The following is a 27,176-nucleotide window of genomic DNA, read 5'->3' on the forward strand; positions in this document are numbered from 1 at the left end:
GGAGGCTAGATTACGAAAATACGGCTTTGAAACGAAATTAGAGCTAGAAACAGTAACACTCGAAGTGTGGTTGAACACTTACTCAGAAATTACGCAAAAAAAAGGAAGAAAAAAGAATGAAATCTATTCCCAGACATTTAAAAGGTGTTGTTGATACTGCATGATATTCTACTAAATAATTACTTAATAAAAAGTTAGATTATTCAATAAATATATAGACAATTTTTAAAGTGTATGAAGACTTTTGTGAGACAAAATTTCCGGCACTTTTTGGTTTTTGATTTTTAAAAAATTAAGTTTAAATATTTTTAAAAACATTTTCATGTAGTTTTGTTGAAAATTGATCATAGATCTTATAATTAAATACCTACACCAAAATAATAATTCCAACCAATGGATAGAATCCTATTTCATTGAAAGTCGTAGGTGTACGAACACTTTTGGGAGCCACTGTAGAGGTGAGGTGAGAGAGATAGATAATGTTCGCTCCTATAGGTAAAAAAAACGATTAAAACAATATTCTAACTTTATTGTGTTCCACAAATATTTCAGTTCAAAATGCTTTCTTACTCGCTGTTTACAATATGTTCTGTATATATTCCACTTTCTTACGACTTGAGAAACCACTTGTAGATCAACTTCCTCCCCAAAATGCCATCTTGGGGGGATTTCAATTATCATAACCCTCTCTGGAGGAGTCCAAATTCCGACAGTAGAGGTTTAATAATAGAAAATTTTATTGAAGACAATGACCTTTGCGTTCTTAATAACGGTGAAAACACTTATTTTCATCTTCCATCCAGACTTACCACTTTGTTTATAAGTTTATTTCGCCTCTTTTTTCAAAATTCTAGAAGTTTTCTGTCTTTTGCTCTTTAATAATAAGACTCATTTTTTTTTTTTTTGGCTTTTTTCCCTTTTATTTAACAATTGTTTGGCGTAGTATAGCCTATTAAGGCTCTTGCACCAAAAAACCCCAAACCAACCAACGAACCAAAATATGCTGTAGATAGATCATTACGTTCATTAATAATTAGATGATCTTTGATAAACTTAATAAGCAGCGGTTTCTTCTTCGATACGTTCTTCTTTTTTAATGTTTTCTAATCATTTTTTTAAGTTTGAAAAAGTTTCAAACACACTTCCATTAAGTATAAAAAGTATTTATACAAACTCATGCATTGAGATAGAATACGCTTTTCAGCCCTAGAGGTTGTTAAATGACGACGACGGCTCCTTTGATCTAATGAATAATGGTAGAGCATGTCCGATAACGGTTACGATTAAGTTCAACCTTGGGTTAATAAACCTGAAGAATTTTAAAATAAAAGGACAACGTCTTATCAAAGAAAACTTGCGTGGACCGAATTCTAATTCTCTTTATAAGTAAAGAACTCCTGTAACTACGATTATTTTTCTTAACGTGAAGATGTTCAGAGTTTTCGTGCGTGTAATAGGTGAGAGCTTCCCCAATTTATTGTCAAATCCTCACAAAATTTTCCTTTGGTACTTGAACGAATCTTAAACAATCAAAGTTGATTCCGATAAAGTAAACTATAAAAGTTTCCTCTTGTTTATTAATATAAATAAACTTTTATTGTTTTGCTACTCAATTTTCATAATGACTATGAACTTCTTCTTGCTAGCTGAGATCGTTGTATTTTGGACATTGCTCATTGCAATATTTGCAGTTTTGAGTTTAATATTTGAGCAAAGGAGAGTTAAAAAATGTGTTAAAAATGTCCCCAATTTTAATGACTTCTGTTTTTGGCGTTACCTGACAATACTGCGTATCATAAAAGGCAAACAGGTACCAGCTCATTGCCGTAAGTTTCTTTCTTTCTTTTTTTTTTACTTAAAGGTAATTTTGAAAAAAATTAACGCGCCTTTTATCCCGTATCTTTTTTTTTACTACTTTTTACATAGTGAAGGAAGTATTGTTTTCGCGAAAAAAGCTTCTTTTAAATATCGGAATAAAATTATCATTTTGTTCACCCCCGAATTTATGTTGAGTTGTTATTTCGACCCGACCGCAGGTGCATATGTGCCTAAGAACGTATGGCCGCCTGAAATATTTATTTTGACGATCCCCGAGTTAATTACCTCGAGTTTTTTTGTGACGTCCGTATGTACGTATGTGCGTATGTATCTCGCATTACTCAAAAACGGTCTTTTACATCTTTTTTTTTGAGAGGGGGCAAAAAAGTTTAAAATCCCCAAAAATCAGAGTTAATTCCAATGCAGACAAGAGATATTATAATTTGGTGAACACTAGACGGTACATCGCCAAGTTTTTGGTCGGGAGGTGTCAGAGCCAACTTGTCGACAAATTTTGCGAAAGAAATTATCTTTTGAATTTGGTTTCAATTTTGTGGTATTGGCGATATTTAGAGAGTTTTCCATTGAATCACGTTAAAATTTTTGATATTGGGAAATGTAATCTCTAAAACGCTTTTTTACATCGGTTCGTGACAAACTTGTTAATGTTTGAAATGTTTTTTATTCCTTGATGTGAGTGACGCGCCTGAATCAGGTAAGGTTACCGTGTTGGTAATTTTCTGAAAGTTAATTATAAATCATTAAAATTGCGCAAAAGGAAGTCATGTGGTGCAAACATCAATTTGTTTTTTGCAGTGAAAGATTCAAAAACTTCCGCAATAGTAATTTCTGCGAGGAAAAATGAAATGAATTTTGTTCAGACCAGATTTAATTACTTTCAGTTATATATTTGCTTTTTAAAAAGTATTTTTCCAAACGCTTTTCAATATTTGAAATTGAGAAAAAAATGAAACGTTCATTTAGCATACGAACAGCATATTCATGTTTTCTGAAAGCACTCAAGGCTTCAATATACTATTTTTTTTTCAGAAATACAGTAAAATCCCGTTACAACGAACTTGAAGTTTTCGTTACAACAGCAACTTCGTTGTAATGGAATTTAAGCGACGTAACGGAGATTAAATTGGAACTAAAAATTTAATTCTTGAAAATGATATATTGTTATACTATCATTCGTTCTAACGTGATTTCACTCTATATCAATTTGTCTCAAAATGTTCTCACGAAATGCTTCTATTAAAGCATATTGCCTCGACTTTTTTTGCGAAATATCCGCAAGTCATATTCTGAATAACGAATATTGCAATGAATCTACTGCAAACTTGATAGATCAAATTCACTGATAAAGTAAACTTTAGATCATATAAACAAATTAAACGCATGAGCTAAAGCAGGTAAAATGGGTTGTGGTCACGTCCTTTACCTCCTCCGGCTAGAATTCGTTTCTACTTGAAAGGGTCTATCAAACTATGAGTCTATCAAACAGATAAATGGTTTCGGAGACATCTATTTCTGTTTGAAAGTCCTCAGATCACCCAATGATAAAAGAAACTACGTGTGCATTCTTTCTCAGGTGTCCAAGTACCTCCTTGCCAAATTTGGTCCAGATCCGACGTAAACTGTGAATTTCTATCGAGAACATATAAACACACATGCATGTATATAATAATAATGTAACACACATGCATGTGTCTTTGTTTTATTTATATAGATGGCATATACTAGTCTCATCGAGAATGTTGCTGAACCTTTCATATTTTTAGTAAAAAATGTTGATGAAAGAAACAATTTCAGTTCTATTGCAGCTTATAGCAGGACTCAGCCAGCATCTCTACAAAGATGGAATATTTTTCTTCTGCCTGTTCTCCAGGATATACGTTGCGGTTTCTGAAGCTGAATATGTTAAGGTTAGTTTAATCCCTTTTTTTGAGCAATCACGATTGCTAGTTGTTTTTATTTGACTGTTGCATGATGTCTTTTGAATTTTCCCCTGTCGTCCTCTGCAGCACCACCGTCGAACGGCCCCTCCCGATACTGCTCCTCTAGCGAGCACCATCTTCAGGTTGCGTCCATATTCTACACACACGCGTACATACACGCACACACATACATACACACATACACACAAACACCTACAGACACACGAACTCTTACACACACACGCACGTACATACTACATACACACAAACACCCGTGTAAATAAACACACACGTCTCACACGCTCGTGATTGCAAAAAACATAATTTGAATTCAAGCTGCCAAAAATTCCAATTTTTATACATATCTTTTTTTTTTACTTCATACTACTACAGTATGTTGCCATATTAATGTGGACACTCGAAAAATTTCCGGATTGGATAAAATAGCAATGAAATTAATTTCAAAACTCTTACTTGTCTAGCACATTTCATTTTGTATATGCTATATAGAAAATACTCTATAGAAAAATACTAAGTACTATATAGAAATAATATAGAGAAAAAAAAGTACTAATTTCATAAAAATCTTAGTTTGCGAACTTTGGCAGATCTTCACGTCTTTAGGAGACCTGTTTTAATGACAAAACAGATCGAAATTTCGTGTTTCTTTTAGAGCATATTAAGTTACATGGCACCATTTTGGGTACATATTTTATGACCTCTCTTACAAATAAATTTCTTGAAACAGGGGCTCCAAGTTGCAAAAAATAGTGGGAGATGGGGGAGGCAGACATCACCGGGGGTTCAGGGATTTATGTAATCCCAAGGAGGTCCCCCCACCCCTCAAATAAAGGTCAGATTTTTGTAACTTGAAAATGCCAAACAAACAGTATGTGACACGGCGTTTTCAAAGTAAAACAATCTAAAAATTGGTATACAAATTTTCTGGTTCATCTAGATCATGTCACCTGTCTTAGCAAGAGACATTTTTTGTTATATTTTATGGGGAGTCGTGCAATGCCGTAGCTAGGCATTGATATAAGATTGGGCACTTGACTTACATGGAAGGGCACTCCCAGAGACGCCAACTTCAAAAATATATTGGGGGGGGGGGGGGCATACCGGAAAGGGATCTTACCGGGGGAAAATTTCTAAATTTGATCTGAAAAATAGTGTGTTTAAAGTTTTTTTGAAGCATTTTAAAGGCATATAATCAACATGAGAACCCCGAAAACTCGACAAGCTTGACACATATTTTTTGGCGCTGAAAAAAGGAAAAAATAAATACAAACACGCACAGTATGATTGTAAAAAGGTAATTAAATTTGCGCATGTTTTTTATGACCAGTTGTTTTTTCATTAGTGATATCGGCTAAGATATTCAAGTGTAAACGCAGTCTCTCAATGTCTAGGTCATTTGTGAAAAACTCAGTTGATTTTTCAAAATTTGTTTCACCTCGGTTTAATAAAAGCAAGCACTTATGTTCAACTGCAATGACCTGTGTTAGTCCAGTAAACCACCCAATAATGCAAGATTGCACCATTTCACAACCCTCAATGTATTGCCTTGGAGTACTCTTTCGGGATTTTGAAAGTGTGCGGTGAGCTGTTTTCGTTGTTTTCATGCTTCTTTGGTATACGTCGATTCCGAGGAAGCAAGGATCATCATTTTGTGAAGGTTTTTCCTTTAAACACAATTCCCAAAATTATTCAAAACTATCACGCCTCCCATTTAATATACGAATCAAACCCTCATATATTTTTACCAAATCAGCAACATTTAGATGAGCGCGCCGAGCGCTTCCCACCGGCAACAGACTTGACCCGTAAGTTCGCGCACAGGGACAAATTCTAAGTGTGCTTGCAGCACCGTAACACTATCATTATTCACACCTCTCGTTTTCAGTTAACCTGCTTACTAGCTTATTTAGGTTTGCCAGACGGCCCGGATTTCAAGCGACAGTCTCGCATTTTGAAAAATTGTCCCGCTTCCCGGGGAACTTCCATACGGGACGGCTAAAGTCCCGTGTTCTAACTGATTACAGTATTTTACAGAACGTGACATTATTTTAAGGGGAAAAAATAAGTTAAACAAAAAATGTGAAATAATGAGCAATAAGAAAATCATGTGGCAGCAAACGCAAAAATTATTTCCCTTTTGATTTGGTTTGTATGTTTGGAGGAACCGAATGGTTGCTTCTTTGCCCATTGACTAATGATGGAAATATATCCCTGCGCATCCGTCGTCAATCGCAATGAAAACTATTTTTGTACTCTGATAGGCGACATTTTGTGAGGTTTAATGCTTGTTGCGATTGAATTTTTCAGATTTATCATGAAGAGACGTCTCCAAAATGTCCCCCATCCACCCACTTTTTTTTTACTCCGAGAAGCCTGTCTCGTATTTACTGTTCAAATTTCTGCCAACCCCGACGTATTTTACAAGGTAAACTATCTTCAAACAAGAAAAATAAAAGATAAATTTATGAGTTTAGAAAGAATAATATAACTAGTAATTTTATTAACTTATTGGCGGGGGGGGGGGGGTTCTCTGCCACCTAAAATTTTTTTTTGAGGGGACTCGGGACCCCTCAGGCCCCATGGAGTCTGCGCCAATGTCTTGAAATATACAAAATAGAAGAAGGTTTATCATCTTTTTTCTCCCTTTTTATACAGATTCTAATTAACCATCCGGATGTACTGGAAAAAGCTCCTCATTACAGACTGATGAAATGTGTATTTGGAGATGGCCTTTTGACGAGGTATAACAACTATTATACGTATATTTTTTTTATTAAGTTTAGCTTTTTTGTTTCAAGTAATGTATAAAAAAAGAAAAGTTATGCTATTTTGGAACAAGAAGTTCGCCCCAAAACTAATCGATCCTACTTCTCGGCAAGCCAATTTTTTGTTTTACTAACAGCTCTCATATCTATTTGAAATTGTATGAAGCCCATTTGAAGATCAGTTATATTATTTGAAATAATGTATAAATAATATATAATAAGCTAATAACTCTCTCGAATTGCTTAGAATTCAAATTATTTTAAATGCCTTTTAAAGAGCTAAAACCATTTTCCTCAAATATGACTCAGATGAAAAGAAGACAACCAAGTTACTATAAATAAGGTATCGAATTCATTCTCTCAAGCTGTTAGTCATGTTTCATTAAACTTCTAATAAACTAAAATAAACTTAACAAAACAATAAGCAGAATCGCAAATCAGGATAATGGGCACACCATTTAAAGTAAAATGAGTCATCACTACTTAATAAAAAGTATTAACAATTTTATTGTTATTGGATGATAATTGGGGACATGTAAAGGAATGTGGGAATGCATCATATCCGGTTTTTGAGTTATACATATTATATTTATAAGCTGTTTTATGTCCTTGTGGCCGTCTACTGGAGACTCGCCGACTACTGGTGCACTTACCCTATAGTATTTTCAAGAGTTTGAAAATAACGATAGTTATCATCTATAATTTAAAATTTATTTCAAAAACAAAACCATTTAAAGATTTCCCCTGTTTTAAATTTTTACAAGATTGCTTCAAAGCCTTTGTGTCTCTTCTGGCTAACTTCTTCTGGTTACTCTCTTCCAGAAGAGAAAGGAAAACGCTTTGCACACGAAAAGTCACAAAGGGAGGCAGCGAAGTGTCCTAATGACTCCCTAACTCTTAATCATAATTTGTTTGCCCCTTTAAAAATAAAACTAAATGAGAATTTGAAAACCAGAGAAAATATTTGCATACTTGTTAAACCATAGGATTGAAACTGTTTACGCTAGCCTTTTGCAGAAAACGGGTCATCAAAATTATTTTTCTAAAGCCGTGTATTGAGCAGTACCGGAAACTTGTAACAACTGCTAGATCTGGATTCAAACTGAAGGGACTCGTCCAAAATATTCATTTTGAAACTGTTTCTTACATTAATAAGTATTCCAAAGGATCTGGAGCTGTCATGTAAAAGTCAACTACACTTGGTTGAATGAACTTTAGTTTTATTTTAGTATTGAAGAAGAGGATGCTATGAAAACCTCATGGGAACAACAAGACTGGTACAATGCTTTATTCAGTGGTGAATCTTTGTTTTGAGTATCTGTTGAAGAAGAGGTGTTCGAGTTTGTCATTAAAAAAATGAAGCCTTTGAGAAAATTTGTGAAAAAATGAACATTGTAATTTGCGATATCCGTTAAGGCATGGAGATAAAGAACTACTGCCGGAGCAGGAAAACTCCGTTTCTTAAAACAATGAATAAACTCCTCTGTGTTTTAAGATATACTGGAATACTACATGGTACCCACCTCTGAGGGTTTATGCAGTGACACATTTATATTTCAGCAAGTTTCCTTTTTGTGTCACAGTTAGAAATTGACTTTTGTATCTGTCTAGCTGACATATCAATTTCGGTATTCATTAAAAAAATTAAAGCTCCGGGAAAAGATTTAGAACCCAGTTCTCATCAACAAAACTGAACTCATTGCTGCTTTGAAGTGCGCATGGAACAATATCAGTAGCGATGGATAAAAACAAGCTGAATGAATTCATGTCTGAAGGAATTAGAGCAGTTATTCTAGTAAAAGGTGAAGCAGCAAAGTATTTATATCTTTTGGCTTGATATTTTCCCCATAATATTCTATCTTTTTGATTCTATGACTACAACCGCTTCAAGCTTTTGGATAGTTCAGTTTAAAATTCATTTGAATTCAGAATGTATAAAATGCTTATGCACACAATTTCAAGCCCAAGAATGGTTACACATTGATTTAAATATTTCTTTTGGAGTTTTATTTGTTAGATAAAACTTTTTCCCGAAAAGAGAAAAGTACTTTATCTTTTTGACTTTGGGATGTATTTTTGAGAATTTTCGGGGATTAAGATATCATAAATGAATTTAAGAAAATGGCTTTTTTTTTTCTCTTCTTGCAGCAGCGGAAAAAAATGGTTTCGTCGACGCAGACAAGTAACACTGGCTTTCCATTTGGAAGTGCTGAGAGGATACATTTCCGTTTTCAACGAACAGTCATTCCTCATAACAGAGAAGATACGAAGTTTGTCCCATCGTCCTTGGATTGAAATTGATGGTTTGATTTCACAGTGCGTACTAAACACCATTTCTGGTAAAAATTATACTTTTTTCTTTCTTACACAACTATTATTTTTATACTAAAGTACATAAAATAATGAGTGTATAGTAATAAGTATGTATTCTTAAGTATTCTTAAGTAAATGTTCTGAAATATGAGCAGGAGAGAGGACAAAGTATGATTGCTTTCAAGGAACCGCTTTTTCGATTCGGAAACACGCAATTTTCTGGCAGGATTGCCAGACGTCCCGGATTTCAAGGAACAGTCCCGTATTTTGAAAAATTTGTCCCGCGTCCCAGGGAACTTCCATACGGGACGGCTAAAGTCCCGTATTCTAGCGGATTACAATATTTTACAGAACGAGACATTATTTTAATAGAAAAAATAAAGTAAAACAAAAAATGTAAAATAATGAGCAATAAGAAAATTATATGGCAGCAAACGCAAAAATTATTTCCCTTTTGATTTGGTTTGTATGTTTCTGTTTTGGCGGCAGACCATGAGGAATCGAATAGTTGCTTCTTTTGATTAATGATGGAAATATATCTCTGCGCATGCGTCGCCAATCGCAATCAAAACGATTTTTATACTTCGATAAGCGACATTTTGTGAGGTTTAATGCTTTGTTGTGATTGAATTTTTCAGATTTATCATGAATAGACGGCTCAAAAATACCACCCTCCCCTTTTCACTCCTAGAAGCCTGTCTCGCATTGACTGTTCTTAATTCTGGCAACCATAAGTCATCCAATTTTTGCCTATTTGTGTTTAGAAAATTGGATTTTTGTTGTAATTCATACGTTTGTTTAAAAGATGATTTTGAAAAAGCGTCGAGATGCCACTTTCACTGGTAAAAGAAAAACAAAACAGAAAAGGAGTTCTCAGTTATTGAAAAAGAAACAAAGAACTTTTTTTTCTTACTACTAACCAGGGGTTGCTTATTAAATAGTTGGTGAATCTGTGCAAAAAATTTCAAAACTCTAAATTGATTAATGTATTTTTTTTTTTCGAAATGTGTCCCGGACCCCCTTAAAGAGAGAACCAACCGTACCCACTTTATATTGTTGCAGATTCAACAATGGGATCTAAAGTTGAGTCTCAACTTAATAAAAAGGATGCGGAAGACTACGTGCAACTATTTCACGAGTAAGTTGTCTTTTTCCTTTTTGCTCGTAGATTAAGAGAAATGCATAAATAACAGCGAGATCAACTTATCTTGCAACATCATCTTAAAATAAATCAATAGTGTGTATACTCGATTGCAAATCCATTTGTCTAAGTTTTTCTCAGTACATTAAATGTTTTTAATGTGTTTAGATAGTAAAAATAATAGCATTTTTATTTTTTTCTGAAACAAAATATAATGACATGCTATGAGGGTCATTCTTCAAAAAGTGTAACTTTTCTGTCACACGCCTTTTGCAGTAAAAACGTTAAGGAACAATTCATTTAACAATGATTTTCAACTTTATCAAAAATATATCTATTTAAACCTGCCAACAATTTTTTAATAATAATTTTTATTTTAGTATATTTTTGCTTCACAACATGTGAATTCTCACCTTCGTGGCATGTCACGCACCTTGTGTGACTGTTTGTGTTGCTTAATAACTTGTTTAATAAAAAGTGTTCACTTATTTATTTATTATTCCTTCCACAAGTGTCTCAAATACTAATTGTTTAAGCACATTTAATTTTTCAATATCGTGCTTTAGTTCGTTTTGGTAGGACAAGAAGTCACACAATAAATTCTCACCTCCGTTACCTAAACACAAAATGTCATTCCTCATTAACACGTGGCAGTAATGACATCAAATTTTATTTTCCGTGATACAAGGGAGCCCCCTTGTTTATTTTCAGCTATATTTGAAATTGTGAGATTTTTGTCAAAAACAAGAAGATAGATTAATTTTGCTTGAAAAACTTAGTGTAGTTATTCTGACCTCTCACCTCCGTGAACTTGAATTTCATGGATGTAAATTAATGTGAAAAAAAAGAAGTGAACTGTTTTCATATGCTTAACATGTGAAGATTGTAGTAACGAAGAAAAAGAAATTTTCCCTGAAAAATGTATCTACTAGGCCTATATTAATGGAAAATTCCTCACCTTTGTGACACACCTTATCAATGTCATTATTTCTGAGGCGAGGATAAATGATTGAGGAGAAACACATCAGTAATAGGCATTCTACCAAAATTATAAATTGCCAGTAAAGTCCTCAAATTTACTAAATACTATTTTTAATACACATTTGAAACTACTAATTAAGCCGTACTTTAATTAAGAGAGCTTAAAATTATATTCCCACTAATCATTAAAATAGTTGATTGTTTGCACAATTAACAAAATTACTATGATATTAAAATGGCCCCGATTTTTAAATATTTTTTTTTCTTTTTTTTCCATGAACAAGGCACTTATTTATTTATTTTTTAATTTATGAGTAAAATAATTGGAACTTAGCTGGGTTTATGGTTACCTCTAGTAGGTAACACTTTCATGTAAAAATCCAAAAAACAAACAAACAAAAGGTTTCGAAATTGAAAAATATTTGCATTCAAAAGTTACGTTTTCTGTAATGAAAATATAAACTAAAATATTTTTTCAAGAGACATGTTATTAGTTGAATCAAAAACTGGTATTATAACACTTTATTTTCAAACCAAATTATTTGTTTAATATTGTAGGATAAAGATTTTCAAAGCATTGATATTGCTGTAAATCTCTAATCCTACATTTTACTTTATTGGTTAATAATTATGAAAAATAATACGAGTGACATAGTAAGTGGTTAAACTAGATGTTATCTGAATATGCACTATTATTAAAAAAGTTGTTTAGAAACCAGTTTGAAACAGGACTTCACTAGAGTTGGGAATTTTGTTATTATTTCGAACAAGAGTGTTAATTTTCGTTCTAGATGGCTCGTCGAAAAGAGTTACCAATTGAAAAGCATTCTGAAAGAAAAGTAGGTCAAAACTTGCAGTATATTGGTCACTTACAGAACATTTTCATTGGTGAATAAATACAGTACTCTTAAGAGATATATTTACATTAAGAGTTTTTTTGACCACTCAGTTCCTGTGCATCCTCAAAAAATTCAAAACATAAAGATAACTATTATAGGGTGATATCCAAATGAAGTAAGTTTAATGCAAGCCGTCAAATTCGTGCTGAGCTACGGGGTGCCCAGTCCTCCCTAAGAGCAAGGGCACACCTCCCCCCAAAACACTGACGAATACAACTCAACCCCCCTAAAAGTTTAAATGGCGCATTTTACGCCATGATCCCCTGTGTGGGCTCCCTGCTAAACTGATGCGAAATGTGAAACTTAGGTATCAATATCTAAAGTCAAACGACGACTCCAAGAGACTAGCTTAAAGCCTGTTTTAATATCAAAGAAACCAACTGCAGATGAGGCTAAAAAACACAGGAATTGGACTTGTGATCAGTGGAAAAGTAGTTTCCACTGAGTAGTTAAGCACATTTTTTTTTTTTAAATTCACAAGATAATTTGTTTTTGATGAATACTTCAGGTGTTATGTAATAACTTTGAAATTACTGTTCATTAGTGTTATTTCTGTATAGTATTTTGCATGAATAACTATTCTAAAACGTGCTTGAATTTTATGCAAAAAATTATAACTCTTAGACCCACAGACGAATCAACAATGGACGATAGAAAGAGAAAAATAATGTTTCAAATACAATAAAATAGTGAAAATTGTTTCCAAGTTTGACTTCAATCACTGATTGCAGAAGCTTTAGTTTTTCAGAAACAAATTTAAATTTTCCCTCTTCTTTGTTTTGTGTGAGATTGTCTAGAGTACTTTACACGATGTTATTATTCTTTTTTAACTCTTGAATTCTTTAACTTTTTAAATTCTTTTATTCTTGATTATGCGGCATGTAAAAGTTCCCCCGAGCACTCATTTGGCTTAGAGTGTTCTTTGCAAAAGTAAATTCCTAGAGCGATTTCGCATCAAATATAGTCGAGGTGCCCCCATCTGGTGTTGAAACTGGACGTCACATTCTCGTGGTAAAAGCATCCGCAGATAGTGGTGCTACGCGAAAGAATGGATGCTAATGCCTGGGGGAAGCTCTAGGTCTGCAAAAGGCAGTGTTAATAACGCAGTCCCCTATTGCAGGAAAAAAAAAATCTTGAATATTTTTAATTACGAGAAAGAAGTTTGGTGTCATAAGCTTCAATTCTAGTTTAATCCATGAAATTGCCATCAATGAAAAGAAACTGCCACTAATACTAATGTTTAATCCATTTTAGATTTTCTGACCTTTTCATGCATCGTTTAGTCAGGCCATGGACATATAATGACTCTGTGTTTTTTCGATGCTTCCCCACCGGAAGGAGCTTTTCGAGCTTATTAAAATGCATGAAGAAATTTTCAAGTAAGGTATAGACTATATGTTCTAATTCAAGGATTGTTCACAGTTTGCTGTTTCGCTCTTAAAATCAAGTTCAATGTTTCACCATGACACTGGTTCAATGTAGAAAATATTTAGCGTCAACGTTCGTACTAGTGATAAATTATACCAATATAAGAATTTCAACCACTATATTAGGGAAATGTTGAACTAAATTCTTGGTTAAAAATTAAGTCCTCCTACACACGAGGCAACTTAGTTGAATCAACTTTCGAGAGGGTGGTTTTTATGAAGTGTAACCAGGTAGATAAGGTAATGATTCACCAGTCATCCTTTACGTGACAGTTACTGTCAGCCCCGCTTATTTGGGTATATACACCACTGACATGAATAAAACCTCTCGGAGCCAAATATTTCCCCATAGACGCAATGTTAAAGATCCGCGATTAATAGAATAATTTCCCCGGATAATTGAATAAAATTTATCAGCTTTCACAAATATTTTTGTTATTTTTTTTGTTTTGAATAAATTAGAAATAAATTAAGTAAGAACAGTTGTTGACGTAAAAATATAAAACTATTTTTTACCTTCAATGGGCTTGAAAAAACTTCTATTTTTCATCATAACATTTCCTCCATTCTAACTAATTTCTTTTGTCACCGCCATTCCAAAAAAAAAAAAGAAAAAAAAAAAAACAATCCGCGCAGTCGATAACTAAATTAAATAACTCAAAGAAATATACCCATTTCAGACGATAAGAAATTGAAAGATAATTAATGTAAAACATGGTAGACGAGAAAGAAGAAAAGGATTTGAAAAAGTGTTCTTAAAAGACCTTGGAGCAAGCAATAACCACTATTACAGAATTTTCTTCAAAAAAAAAAAAAAAACTAATTTGAGTTCTGAGATTTTGAATTTAAATTATGTTTTTCGCAATCACGAGTTTTGGCAGGACCCTACTCACTGGAGTTATTGTTCCTAGAAACGGCTTCTGTTCCCTCAAGCTTGCCTCTCCTCTTGGGTGGTTACGTGTGCATAGTTGTGTGTGTGTGTGTGGAAGCGTGCGTGCATGTGTAGACTAAGCTTGTGTATGTGTGCGTAGACCTGCGTGTATGCACGTAGGCGTGAGTGTATGGGTGTGAAGACGGGTGTGGATGTCAGCATGAATGTGTGTCAGTGTGTATGTGTGTAAAGGCGAGCGCGTGTGTGTGTGGGTGTGTATGAGTGCACGTGTGTGTGTAGGATATGCACGCCACCGGATTCCGGGAGACAGTGGTCAGGAACCGGAGGTGGTGCGTCTGCAGAGGCCGATGGGCGGTGGTGCTGCAGAGACCCCTGGTCCAAGCTGAAAAAGGAATCACAACATCAAGGACGGTCAAATAAAAACAATTAGCAATCGTGATTGCTCAAAAAAAAAAAAAAAATGCACTGAAATAAGGTGTTAAGACAAACATTTCATAACTCAAAAAGAAAGTTACTTTTTATAATTTTCATACGTACTATAACGTATGAATAAATTAGTAAACCATTCTGTTGTTTACTTAGCTTATTTAAAAAACTTTTTACCAATAACATTAGTTATTTCCTTTAAGTATAGCTATTGATTTATAATTATTACTTTTTAAGACAAAAGTTGTCAACTTAGAAAGGTAAAGAAAATGTCCCCGCTTTATCAAATACCCCGCTTAATCGAACAATATTTCTTGAAAATGATGATATTCGATAAAACGGGACCAACAGTATTTGTGTATGGTGTGCCCGGCGCAACATGTGAATGCACCGCTACCATTCTCATCCCGATGAGTGCAATCAACATTTTAGTAGATTACATTCATCGGAACATCGCTAAGCGTTTGTCAAGCATCTCAACTATGCATGATGTGTAGTTGAGAGTTATCTCGGTTCAGGTTTAGCTGCGTGGTCGAACAGCTACTATAATAAATTCAGTTAATTAGAAAAACAGTTGATTAATCAAAGCCTTGTGTGAAGACATCGAAAAACGTGAGTAAACTAATTGTTAGGCAGTTTTTTTGAAAAGCTGATTCTACTAACCACCTCGTGTGTAAAAAGCCTTCACCATGAAGTTGTTTTCATGGAAAAGTAGTTCGAGAAAAGATGCTGCTTTTTTCTGGAAAAAAAAAAATCATTCTCCTTGAGGACTAGCGTCAAAAGCTGGGACCTATAACGCTCCAGATTCGAATACAGCCACCGGCGATTGCATTTCTAATTCGAAAACTTTATTTTGTAAAACATCATTTTTGTCTGTTACATATGTTAAAGTGAGTACCTGAAATTTGTTAAAAGTCGACATTCGTCGATTAATATCATTATTAACGTACCAAAGACAACAGCGAAAAACCGAATTTTTCAGGTGAATTGTCAGTGAAAGTCGACATTCTCCGATTTCGGTCTTTGATACAAGCATATGCAGAATATACTGTTACTACTAGTATTGGTGGAATTAAAACGATTCTTATTCATAAAAATTAGTGAAAGATACCAATTACTGAAATTATGCTGGCGAAAACAATTTTTTAAACACAAGAAGATCCAAGTTGTGTGAACAGGAAATAAAAAAAGAGATAAAAAAAGAGAGAAAACAAAGTAGTAATCTGTAGATAATAAAATTTTATCATATCTTAAGGTTTGGTTGGCTTGTGAAAAAACAACTTTTCATTCTTTATTCATTCAAAGTTTATTGGAGAGAATATTTTTTTTTTTCGTATTTTCGGTAGCTCATGCGTCGAAGTGAATTCATTTTTCCAGAAATGAGTTCTTGAAGGAATATGTGCTTTGGGTGAAATTTATATTAAAAGCTCGATTTAAAGCCGCAATTTAAACATTTAATATTAACAATATAAGAAGCACATAACGGAGACACATCAAAAATAAACTTTTTTTCCCTTAATTAAACTTATTCTGAGAATCTTTAGTGTCAATAGCTAAAACTACGTACGTCATTTGTTTGTAAAAAAAATAAATCATTCAACTTTAAACAAGAAACGATAAATTAAAAAATATTGTTACTGCTACAGATATTTGTACTGTATACGCAATGCACATAAATTATAACCTAATAAAATTAATTTTTTAGGCAGTAATTAATTGTTGGCAATAAACTTAGATGAAGAATCCGGCAATTTGCTTCATTAATTCATTTAAAAATCTTCATTTAAAAATTGAGCGTCTTTCTTAAAAACCTTAACTGTAATCTCCGATATAATCTCACGTCAGGAATAACCACTGGTGTTCTAAAATACTGCGACTGAAATACTGCGGCGTAATATTTTTCTTTAGTGCTTCGTATTGTTATACCCGAACAAAAATCGGGAGTTGTTTACATCCCAAAATTTAAGCATGTATTAAAAAGCATCAAAAACTCCAATTCAAGAAAAATCTTCTTTCCTATTAGCGAAGAATCCTGAATGAAGTAGATTTAAGAATAGTGTACACCCCTGTTCGAACTGCTGACTTTAATTTTGCTGCTCTTAAAAATCGATTTACTATACTTTTGCAGGTCATAAAAAACAAGTTAGATGCAAAAGATATGTTGTTCCAACAGGAAAACTGTACGTACGGAAAATGCAAAAAGGCTTTTTTAGAACTAATGGTTTTGTATCACCTAAAAGATCCCAGTTTTACAATAGAAGACATAGAAGATGAGCTTAATACTATTATCGTAGCAGTAAGTGGTTACTAATGCATTTGCATATTTCTTTTGTTATTCTCATTTCTCTCATGCATTATAATGTGTGCAATAATTTCAGTGAAAGTGTTGAACTCTTTCGACGGTACTTTTCTAGGTTTAAAAGTTTCATCGAGTTGGTTTAATAAATTTTTTTTTGATAGCGTTATATCTATGGACTTGTGAGCAGTAGCTTTTTATACTCAGTGTGATTTACAAAGATTTGTTTTTAAACCATACGACAGTGTTATGCTGAAAATAATAATAATAATAATAAATAAATAAATAAATAAAAATACAGCAATCGAAAGAGCATTGTGAAAAAATTTGAGAATGCATGAATTATTCGCCCTTTTGCCCCCGTTAACAAAATATGAGATCTTATCGTCTGCGGAAAATTTAAGAAAAGTAATCAAGATTAGCGAGTTTCACTGAGTAATGGTAAACATATTTCACACGTTTTGGTAGGTGGACAATTAAGAAGAGATAAAATGGAGGGAGTGAAGATTTTCATTTGTGAAACAAGGATACCAAGTCACATGATAGATTTTAAAGCAAAGCATTAGAAGAAACTAGGTTTCTTTCGCTAGTTTCACGCAAAACATGTCAGCCATTCGTCAGGTTGAGTCACATGACTTGGTGTCTTCTAATCAGCTTTTGCTAAGCCAATGATTGCACTTGCTCCCTCTATTTACTAATTCCTGCTCCAAGAGATTGAAGCAGAAGGTGAAACTGAGTTATCAATTTCTCGCCAAGTCTTGAAATTTAGCGCTTTTCGTAAAATTTCGGCATATTTTAAGACTTTACTAGCTGCGTCGCCCGGCTTTGAACGGCCCACCTCGAAAATAAAAGTAATGTCAAGTGACGCGTGTTCAACAATCACGTTTAGACAAAAGAAAAAAAAAATCAGTAAAATTTTGAAGCAGATTCCGGAAAAATAACCAAAAAGGAAACATTTAAAATCTCCCGATTGCAGGAAAAGCCTTTAAAACAAAACTCAGAATTTTATTTATTTTTATTCGAGAAAAAAATGTCAACAGATATTTCGTCTCAATGGTTTTCTTCACGCTATAAATTTTAATGAATGCATTGTTGAGATGAAGCACTGAATAATAATTTGAATGGAGGAAAGCCTTCGAAAAATAGGGATTTTATGTCAAAATCTAAGTGTCATAGTTAATAGTTTTTAATTGATATCTCCACTAATTATTATCAGAGGATTATGTTAAATAGTCAAAGACGGGAAAATTACGAATCCATCTGTACCTGGTTCGATGGTAAGTTCACTGTCGTTCGGGAGAAGAAACTGTGACATAGGTATATAGGTACATGCATAGATACATACGCTCAATTTTTAATTATATAAGATATCTCAATAACGGGTGGGAGAGGGCAAACATTTTTGTGCAAAAATAAATCTCAATTTGCCTTTTCGATCGCTACCTATTTTAACTTTTTTTTTTTTTTTTTGCACTATGTGGTTCCTTGGTAAGTTCACGAATGGTTTTTAGCTATCACGTGCTTACAATACGTTTTAAATTCTTTTTACTACAAATGCATTGCCACTGTACATTGTTTTGAAGTACTTGGTTCTACTTTCAACATCCATCGCTTTTGAAATGTTTAGTATATGTTACAGTAGAAAACTGAGTGAGCACAAACTTTTATAGTTAATCATTTTAGTAACTTTTTGTAACCATTTCATCTCACATCACAGGTGCCTCATGTGTTCGGCACAAAGTTTTTTAAAAATACTGATGAATAAATAATGAATATATTTATTCATCTTATAATGTAAGCTTCGAATTTTTCTATATAAGTTTATTCTGGAATTTTTGATCAAAAAAAAAAAAAAAAAAACTTGTATATTGGGACGCAAATTTAGTTCAAATAAGTATCCATTGAATTAAAATGCATGACGTATACCCTCTACAAACATCTGCTTTGTATAAGAAGAAAACTACATATTTGCGAAATACCGCAGAATATTTTTAATTCTTTCATTATACAACAGCATTTAATGACATCTTTTTTATGTAAATTTTTCAGGGACATGAAACGACAGTTAATGCGATCAAATGGATAATATATTTACTAGGACTTCATCCGGATATTCAAGAAAAAGTATTTGAAGAGCAAAATTCTTTATTTCTAGATGATCCAATTCGACCATTAATTTATGAAGACACATGTAAAATGAAATATACAGAATGTGTTATTAAAGTGAGTAATGCTCGTCTTTGTGAAACACACTTTTTATCACAGAAGGAATGTTTTTGTTAAATATTCTTTGTGTTAAATAAAACAACGTCGATAATCAATGTGTTAGGAGAGTCACCTCCGAGAACGTGAAATGTAAATTCCCTACGGTTGATAAGTGCATTATTTTAAATTCTGAAGAAAAAGAGAAATTGTGCACATTATTAAAATGTTATTGCTATTAGCAGTAAGTTACTGCCCCTAAGCCAGGGGCTAAGGCAGAACCTGAGGCTGAGAACCAGAGTCTGAACCAGATGTTTGAGATCACATCTGCCTCCATCTCAGTTATGCACTATTCCAGACTCATGAGATCTAATAAGATCGAAACTGCAGTCTCTGGATGTGATTACCGGGCTGTCTGGTACAAGGGCGGCGATTCGGTGGGGGCAGGGGGGGCAATCCCTCCTTAACTTTTATGGATAACAAATTTATTTTATGTTGAACCAAAACTAGAAATTATAGAAAAAGCAGAAATGTCAAAATACGTTTTATGAAACTCATTTTGGAATTCATAACATTTTTTGTATAATAATTTATCATTACTTTGCTTTTATCTCAAGAAAATATACTATGATTGTGTAGTGTTGTTACATTTCTCCAACCAGGATTTTGTTTTTCCTTTTACTTGAATTCATATCCATTGTAAACAATAAGTTGTGTGACAACAAGAGTTTTTTTTTACAGTAACAATATATTTATTTAGAAAGTTATGAAATAGATGTATTACATGTAGAATCTGAAATGATCTTGTCCTATCCGAAAGTAAATTTCATGACTATTTCTTTCCATAGGAAGCAATGCGCCTCTTCCCGCCTACACCAGGAATAGGAAGAATAGCTCGGAAAGACATTGCCATAGGTAAATTTGCTTCATGCATTCCACTTTACCTAGATCGGAAATTTTCAACCTTTTTGGAGGACGTACCTACCAAAATAGAGCGAATTTGGCTTTGATGGGCTGTGGCAGTAGACTAATGACTCCAGTGCCTTTATAATCAGTGGAATATCTCCTGTAACGCTTCGACTAGACTCGATAAAGTCTGACCACGAAGAGCTTGGCTCCACCTTGTTTCAGAATTGTCCATTTTCATCGGAGGGCGATATGGGGAGGAAAGTTAGAACGGAATTTGGTAGCGCACCATTGGTTCTAGAGTTTGAATATGTCACCTTGGAATTTAAGAAATTAGCTTAATTAAGAGATTTTAATTTTGTGTGGTCAAGGGAGCTGTCTCATTTGAAAAGTCACATCCTACGTAAGTGGTCTATCGTAAGTGGTACGTCTTAGTTTAACTTCTTTCAGTAGCCATTGGTCAGAGACAACAACGCCTCCTACAATTAATTTCAATTGAAATTTGGCGAAGGTAGGGTTGCAGTAAAGAATGTAAAGTTTGTCATTTTTACTTTTTCACCAACTCAATGCACCTATTGCTGCAACTTAATCCTTTCAGGCCTAAATAATCACGTACGAAAATATACTAGGGTTACTTTTTTTTTTCATATCGCCAAACTTTTGCTAAACTCTAAAATATGGCACGCGTCCTTCCTTCCTTCTTTACCTATTTTAGGGAATGGAGTCGTTTACTCAAATTATTGACAAGGGTCATTTGTTCGCGGTCGGACAGCATAACGGTTAGACTACAGTTAATTGAAAAACATTGGCTTGGTCAGTGGAGTAAGCGACATCTTCCAGGGCCCGAATGATTGCAAGATCTTCTCAGTTTGGTTTGCCTTGAATGACGTACGTGTTTGTTGATTAAAAAAAAAAAAAAAGATACAAATAGTGATTGAATTAATTTGGTTACATATGTACGAATTATTTTTGGTTACATAAAAAGGTTGCATTTTCGTTATGGCACTGAACGTAGTGGAAATGATTTAAATCGGATGAAACAATATTAGCATATTACGAAGAAAAGTGTACATACTAGGAGAGCAAAACAATAAAAATACTAGTAAAAGTAATAATAATAGTAAAACAAAAAGACATAGATGGAAGCGAGATATGGCTGTAACTGTCCCTGCCCTATGATAAGTTGGGAAACAACTGGTTTAATTTCAAAAAGAAAATCGATAAGGGAGAAAGCGTTTCTGTAGGCCTCTTTGTCAATGAAGAGTAATCGTTTCCATTGCGCCCTTAAATTGTTTGATAACACTAAACGGAAATTAGAAGTAAATCTGCAGTGGAAAAAAAGGAAATGCTCGAAATCCCGAAGCTCCCCACAAATGCAGTTGGGAAATTCAAAGAAATTTTGCTTGTGGAAATAAGAGTGAGTAAAACCATGGTTGGTAAAGATTTGGTTAATTGGAGAGCTTTGAATTCGGGATAAAAAGACAGGGCCGAAGTTGTCGTATTACCAGCAACCATTGTAGGAATGGTCCCAGTAAGTTTGGCAGTCGTTTAGGAGAAAGTAATGAATTTCAGTTGATAAGAGAAGCCTGGTGTTTTCTACCTAACGGTATTGGCTGTTTTTTTTTTTTTTTTTTTTATAGCACAGACCGGGTCTTTCGGTAACACACTGATTTAAAATGGTTACTTCAGGTACTTAAACACCACTTGCAGCCATTTATGGTGGACTTAATCTACACAAACAACGATAGAATTTTACGAACGGCAATGTGCGATTTCACTTGGCTAGAATAGGGAAGTTTTCGATTTTTCAATTTTATCTTTTTATTATAGAGTAAAATGTATGAACATCATAGGTGAAAAAAAAATTTGCGATACGATAAGTAGTTTTTTTAATTAATTTTTAAAGTTCAAGCGCTTGTGACGTCAAATGGCACAGGAAGTGACGTTATGCGCTCTTCCGCCGCGGGAGAAGCCGAAGGACGCGCAGTTGACTTCGAAGACGAAATGTCAGGCTTACCTCCTCGCGTTTCTGGAACATTAAACTTCTCATCCTCTCGAAAATATTCAAATACCATCATTGATGTTACTTGAGGAAGATTATTAGATTGTGCTTTAACGAATCCGGCCTCCATAGTGTGCTCAAAAGGATTACTGAAATTCTAAAAAATAAAAATATCAGGATTTTTAAAAATTCATAAACAATTAATCACAGTGTTTCAAAATTCGGCGATGGTGAATTTCTTAGTTTTGAGGGTCAATTAACAACATCCAATAGTAAAAATAGGAACATTTAATAAGTTACAACTTTTCTATTGTTCGCGATTGGCTCGAAAAACAATTTGAATAGTTCCAGCATATGAGTTCGGCACCTATTTAACCCGTCATGAATCCCATCGATCATTTACATACACACTTACACCCCAGAGATCACTCTACCTGTCACGGTTAGGACTTAACCGGTTTGATGCGCCTCTGAGGAGAGATTTATTTAAAATTTTGAAGGTTATTTATACAAAGTGTATAAATGGTTCTACCACGCTGAGAAGGATTAAAGTATTGCTAAAAATGAGAATATTAACAGTTTCAAAAGGTTCAATTGGACTGTTACAACACATTTATACAGCCAAATTGAATGATACAAATGTGACAGATGAACAGTAATTTTACCGCGCAGGGTAGGAAGAAATAAATTTTAATGAAATTGCAGATGTTAGACTATAGAATATAACTGTTATAATGTTTGTAAGTGCATTATTCAATGTTTTTTTTAATGACAAAAGATTAGACAATGTTACAAAATAAAAAGATTAGTTAATGTACTATGAAGTGCAATGCAATACATTAAAAGTACATGATGATTAAAGTTATAGAACTGTCTGATAAACGATATAAAAACCAAAAACTAACAGTAAATAAAAATAAAAGGGGGTTATAATGCTAAGGAGCTTATCAATAACTTATGGGATATAATCTGAAGACAATTCTTGCATGAATTCCTGCTACGTTTACGCTTTCGCAATTGTGCACACTTATAGCAGCAGGATAACTCCCTATTTCTTTAGGAGACATCAAATAATTTTTTTCTGTCCTTGCCATGTCGCATTGTAGCATATCGCGGAACAAAATATTAGATTCGACACGATATTCTGAGATATCCGATGACTTTCGTCGTCTAAGTGCGCACTCAATATTATGAGCGAATAGTAAGGATACCAAGCTTCTCCCGTAATGGTTTACAGCCCTTTGGGTACTTTACTGCGAATTGTTAAAGAGTTTAAAAAATCATACCAGAGCCTAAATTTTGCAGCTGTGTTCTCGAGCACAAAATAACATTTTGTGTCATGTGGGTGCATTTTTTTAAAAAATGTACCATACCTTCTGAAATCCTTCTAGCTATTTCACTGAATAAAAAGAATATGCGTTTTAGTTTGCATTGAAGCATTATGCCTTCTTACTTAGTTAACAATTTCAAAATTACACAAAATAATTTTGAACTATTATTTTTGGAAAATTCAAGTTTTATTTTGGTACGTAGATTTTAACAAATACATGTGAGTTTTATATTAAAGAGAAGTATGAAAACTCATCAGTCTATATAAAAACACTGATTCTTCACAACACCCAAACAAAATGTTTTTATTCAAAGCAAACTTCAAAAAGCTTGAATAAACTTTTCTCCAAATTTTAAAAGCAATCTTTAAATTCGACTTCATTTAAAAAAAAAATCACTGTTTTCATTTGTTTATGTTGACACACATAAATAGACATACATAAGACGCACATAAATAGAAAAACACATTAATTTTAACTATATTTTGTCTTTGATTTTTAGGCAATCAGATAGTTCCAAAGGGCTCATATATTGGTTTCAATATTTATTCATTGCATAGAAATCCAAAAGTATTTCCAGAGCCAGAAAAATTTGTTCCAGAGAGATTCTTGCCAGAGAACAGCTCCGATAGGCATCCATACGCTTACATTCCATTTTCGGCCGGCCCACGGAATTGCGTAGGTAAGTACCACATGGGAGTACAAAGTTTAGTCCACCTCTAAGGTGTGCATTGTTTTTGTTGATTTAACTGTAACCAGAAAGAGCAGTGATTCCCGAACGTTTTAGGCCACGTCACCCTTAGTAATTTGCTTCTACTTAAAGCCAAATTTTTGATTGTGACTAAAAGTGAAAATGTTAACGATCTGGGAGTCAAATAATAGCGATGAAAAATGATCATCTTTCGCTTACTTTCTTCTGCATAGAAGAAACTATTTATTACATGAAAATTTTCGTATTTTGACAGATTAGCACGTTATAAGGTGCGTTTAACCTACCTTAACCATTTTTGGAAACTATATTTCTCCTTACATTACCCGAGATGTCTACAATCGCGTCTTTAAGGCTTAAATTTTAGAAAATGAGCAGGGGAAGGCTTCCAAACTTATTTTAGCACCGCCAAAGATCGTCTGTTCTTTCCTTTTTAAAACTTCAATTCCGAAAAGTTTCTAGAAAGGAAATCTAAACCCAATTACTTTTCTTAACGTCATTAAAAAGGATGTGCACTTAAATCTTAGGACTTCAATTGGGGAAAATTTCCGATGTAGGAACCCTCAAGGGAGCGGCATCCGTCCTTACGAAAACATGATGCCGATGAAAACAGATTTAACGAGATTGATACCAACTTAACTACTTGAAAATAATAGAGTTGCAAAGGGGCTTACTTATTCGTGTGTAGCCAGTATTTTCTCAGGTATCAAACTCCAGAAAGTCTATTCTTATGATAGAATAAAATTCTGCCAACAAAATAATTTACCTAGTAGAGCAAGAAGAGAAGTATCTAAGAAAATGTAAACTACACAAGTTATGCGACGCAACGAATTTTCACGATTTCCAATCGACATTTGTTTGGTTTTAAGTCAGTGTTCGGCTTTGTTGTTCTGGTAAAAATTTTAGTTCGCATTTGTTCCTTGCCTTCCACGCTTGCTTCAAGAAGTTGCAATTCATTCTTAAAAATAAATACAAACCTTTATACTGCTTCAATTTATTCTTAAAAATAAATACAAATCTTTATACTGCTTCAATTTTTATCTCATAGCGATCAATTTTAAGACTTAAAAATTACCTTTCAGTGCATTTTTGTGAGGAACAAAAATCCCCCCCCCCCAATGGCCTTGGTGAGTTTTTGCTAATGCGTCAACACTACCTCTTACCTTTCTGGTGAAATAAAAAAAGGTTTTTCCTTTGATCAGAAAACTGCATTTGACGGGAGAATTCTGTTTATTCCAGAAACATATCCATTGTATCAAAACAGGATTCTGATTTTTTTAGTGTTTGTTCCTTTAACTGTAGTTGAATACTTGTATTTTGATTGCTTCATCATTGACTAGAAAAAAAAAGGACAATATCATTCAAAAAGAAGAAAGTCCAAAAATATCGTATTAATTCAGTTTGTTAGCGTACACTAAAAAAGTAACAATTGAAATTTTTAGGTTTTCATGGTAGAAAAACTGACTTTATTAACTTTAGTATTTCTTTGTACGTTTTAGGCCAAAAGTTTGCCATGCTGTCCATGAAAGTACAACTAAGTCATTTATTGAGAACTTTTAAAGTGTCTTCTCTGGATCACAGAGACCAGATCAATGTTATGTGGAAAATGACCCTTGAAAATGTGAAACCAATTCGTATTAAATTTACTCATAGGTGACCATGTAAGATAATGTCTTTGAATAAAATAATATGCCATATATGTTTACTACATTCTTTTCTTTTTTAATGATGTGCACTGACATAAAAAATTGAAATGTTTACCATTTGAAATAAATGTATGATTCAAAAACTGTGTTCAGAGATAGTAGAAACGCTACTAAGTGACTTGAATGTTGTAAATTACAAACTATGCAGGAATTTTTCTTCAGATAAAAAACACAACGTTTTTGACAACAATACTGGTAATACATAGCATTTTGTCTTGAAGTGCAAGCAGGTCCGGATTAGCCATAGAGCAGAAGTAGCAAATACTAAGCTCTTCTTGGGGCCCCGCGCCATGAGAAAAAAATTCCTGAAAAAAAAAAAAACTAATTTCCGTACTTTAACCCGTTTAAATTTCTCTCTAGCTTTCTCTTTTTATTTAGATTTAGTTTTTCTAAATGCTCAGATAAATTAAAAATCTTATTTTTTTTCGATAGATTGCTTTCCAGAAATTTCTCCCAATAAAAGTCTTGAAAAGCAAATAGTTAATCTTTCTTAGTGGAAGCAGAAAAAGCTCCGTTGGGTCAGAAAAGTTTCAAAACTGACCTAAAAATTACAATTTTAGGCAAAGTTTGGAGAAAGGAGAATTGGGTTTACTCTGGATTTTCTTTTTCTTTATTCAAAATGAAGTGAATTTTAAGGTATCTTATTAAATTTAAGGGAGTTAGGGTCCCAAAACTTTCAGCTATCCTAGCCTTAAAAAAAAGAAACTTTTGGTTGTTTCATAACAATAGAGGAAAGGGGAAGGGGTTCTTTCCTGAAATTGTGCTCAATACTGAAGTCAATTTCAGGCTATCCTATCTTTAGGAGGAAAGGTTTGGAGGGATAGGCCCATGCTGAAGCTGAAAACAAAATTTCAAGCTGTATGGGAAGATTAGAGAAAGGGATGAGGGTCTGAACTCCCCCAGAAACAATTCTTACTTCAAGTTTCAAACCGTGGTTTTAGATTATCACTGGAGACGTTATGGGGGGGGGGGGGGATACGGGTTTGCTTCGCAAAATGTTAGAAGCTGAAATCTTCAAGACGCAGGCTATCTTTAGTTCTAACTTTAGGTGAAGAGTGATGCTTTGGAGCCTTTTCCCCCGAATGTTGAGAAGCTAGGGAAGTAGGTGGGTATTCTCCTTTGGAAGTTTTTTGAAATTTTGAAATCGAGATGGTTTAAGGGCTTTCTCCGGAATTTTTCGAAATAGGCTCTAAAAACTCATTTTTAAGCAATTTTTGTTGATAGCAGGAGAAGGAGGATGCTGAAATTCTTAAAGCACAAATCCTAAACCACATTTTAAGGCTCTCTTTGGTGATGTTAGACAAGAGGGGGGAAAGGGTTACCATCCAGAAATTGTTTAAAAGTGGCTTTCTTCTTAAAGCTTTCGAAATTGGAGTCCTGAAAAGGTAATTATTAGTCATCATT

At 33.7% G+C, this 27,176-nt stretch overlaps 1 protein-coding gene across 1 annotated transcript; it reads left to right on the forward strand.

The window, feature by feature from the left end:
• Positions 1–8,282: 8,282 nt before the first annotated feature.
• Positions 8,283–25,723, forward strand: LOC129217615 (probable cytochrome P450 4d14). Its single transcript, XM_054851948.1, has 6 exons — positions 8,283–8,359; positions 8,693–8,864; positions 18,969–19,142; positions 19,970–20,036; positions 23,860–24,039; positions 25,566–25,723. Exons 1-6 carry the CDS (start codon positions 8,283–8,285, stop codon positions 25,721–25,723), a joined length of 828 nt encoding a protein of 275 aa, XP_054707923.1.
• Positions 25,724–27,176: the final 1,453 nt, after the last annotated feature.

The sequence above is a fragment of the Uloborus diversus genome, chromosome 1, assembly GCF_026930045.1.
Source record: "Uloborus diversus isolate 005 chromosome 1, Udiv.v.3.1, whole genome shotgun sequence".
NCBI classification, from domain to species: domain Eukaryota; kingdom Metazoa; phylum Arthropoda; class Arachnida; order Araneae; family Uloboridae; genus Uloborus; species Uloborus diversus.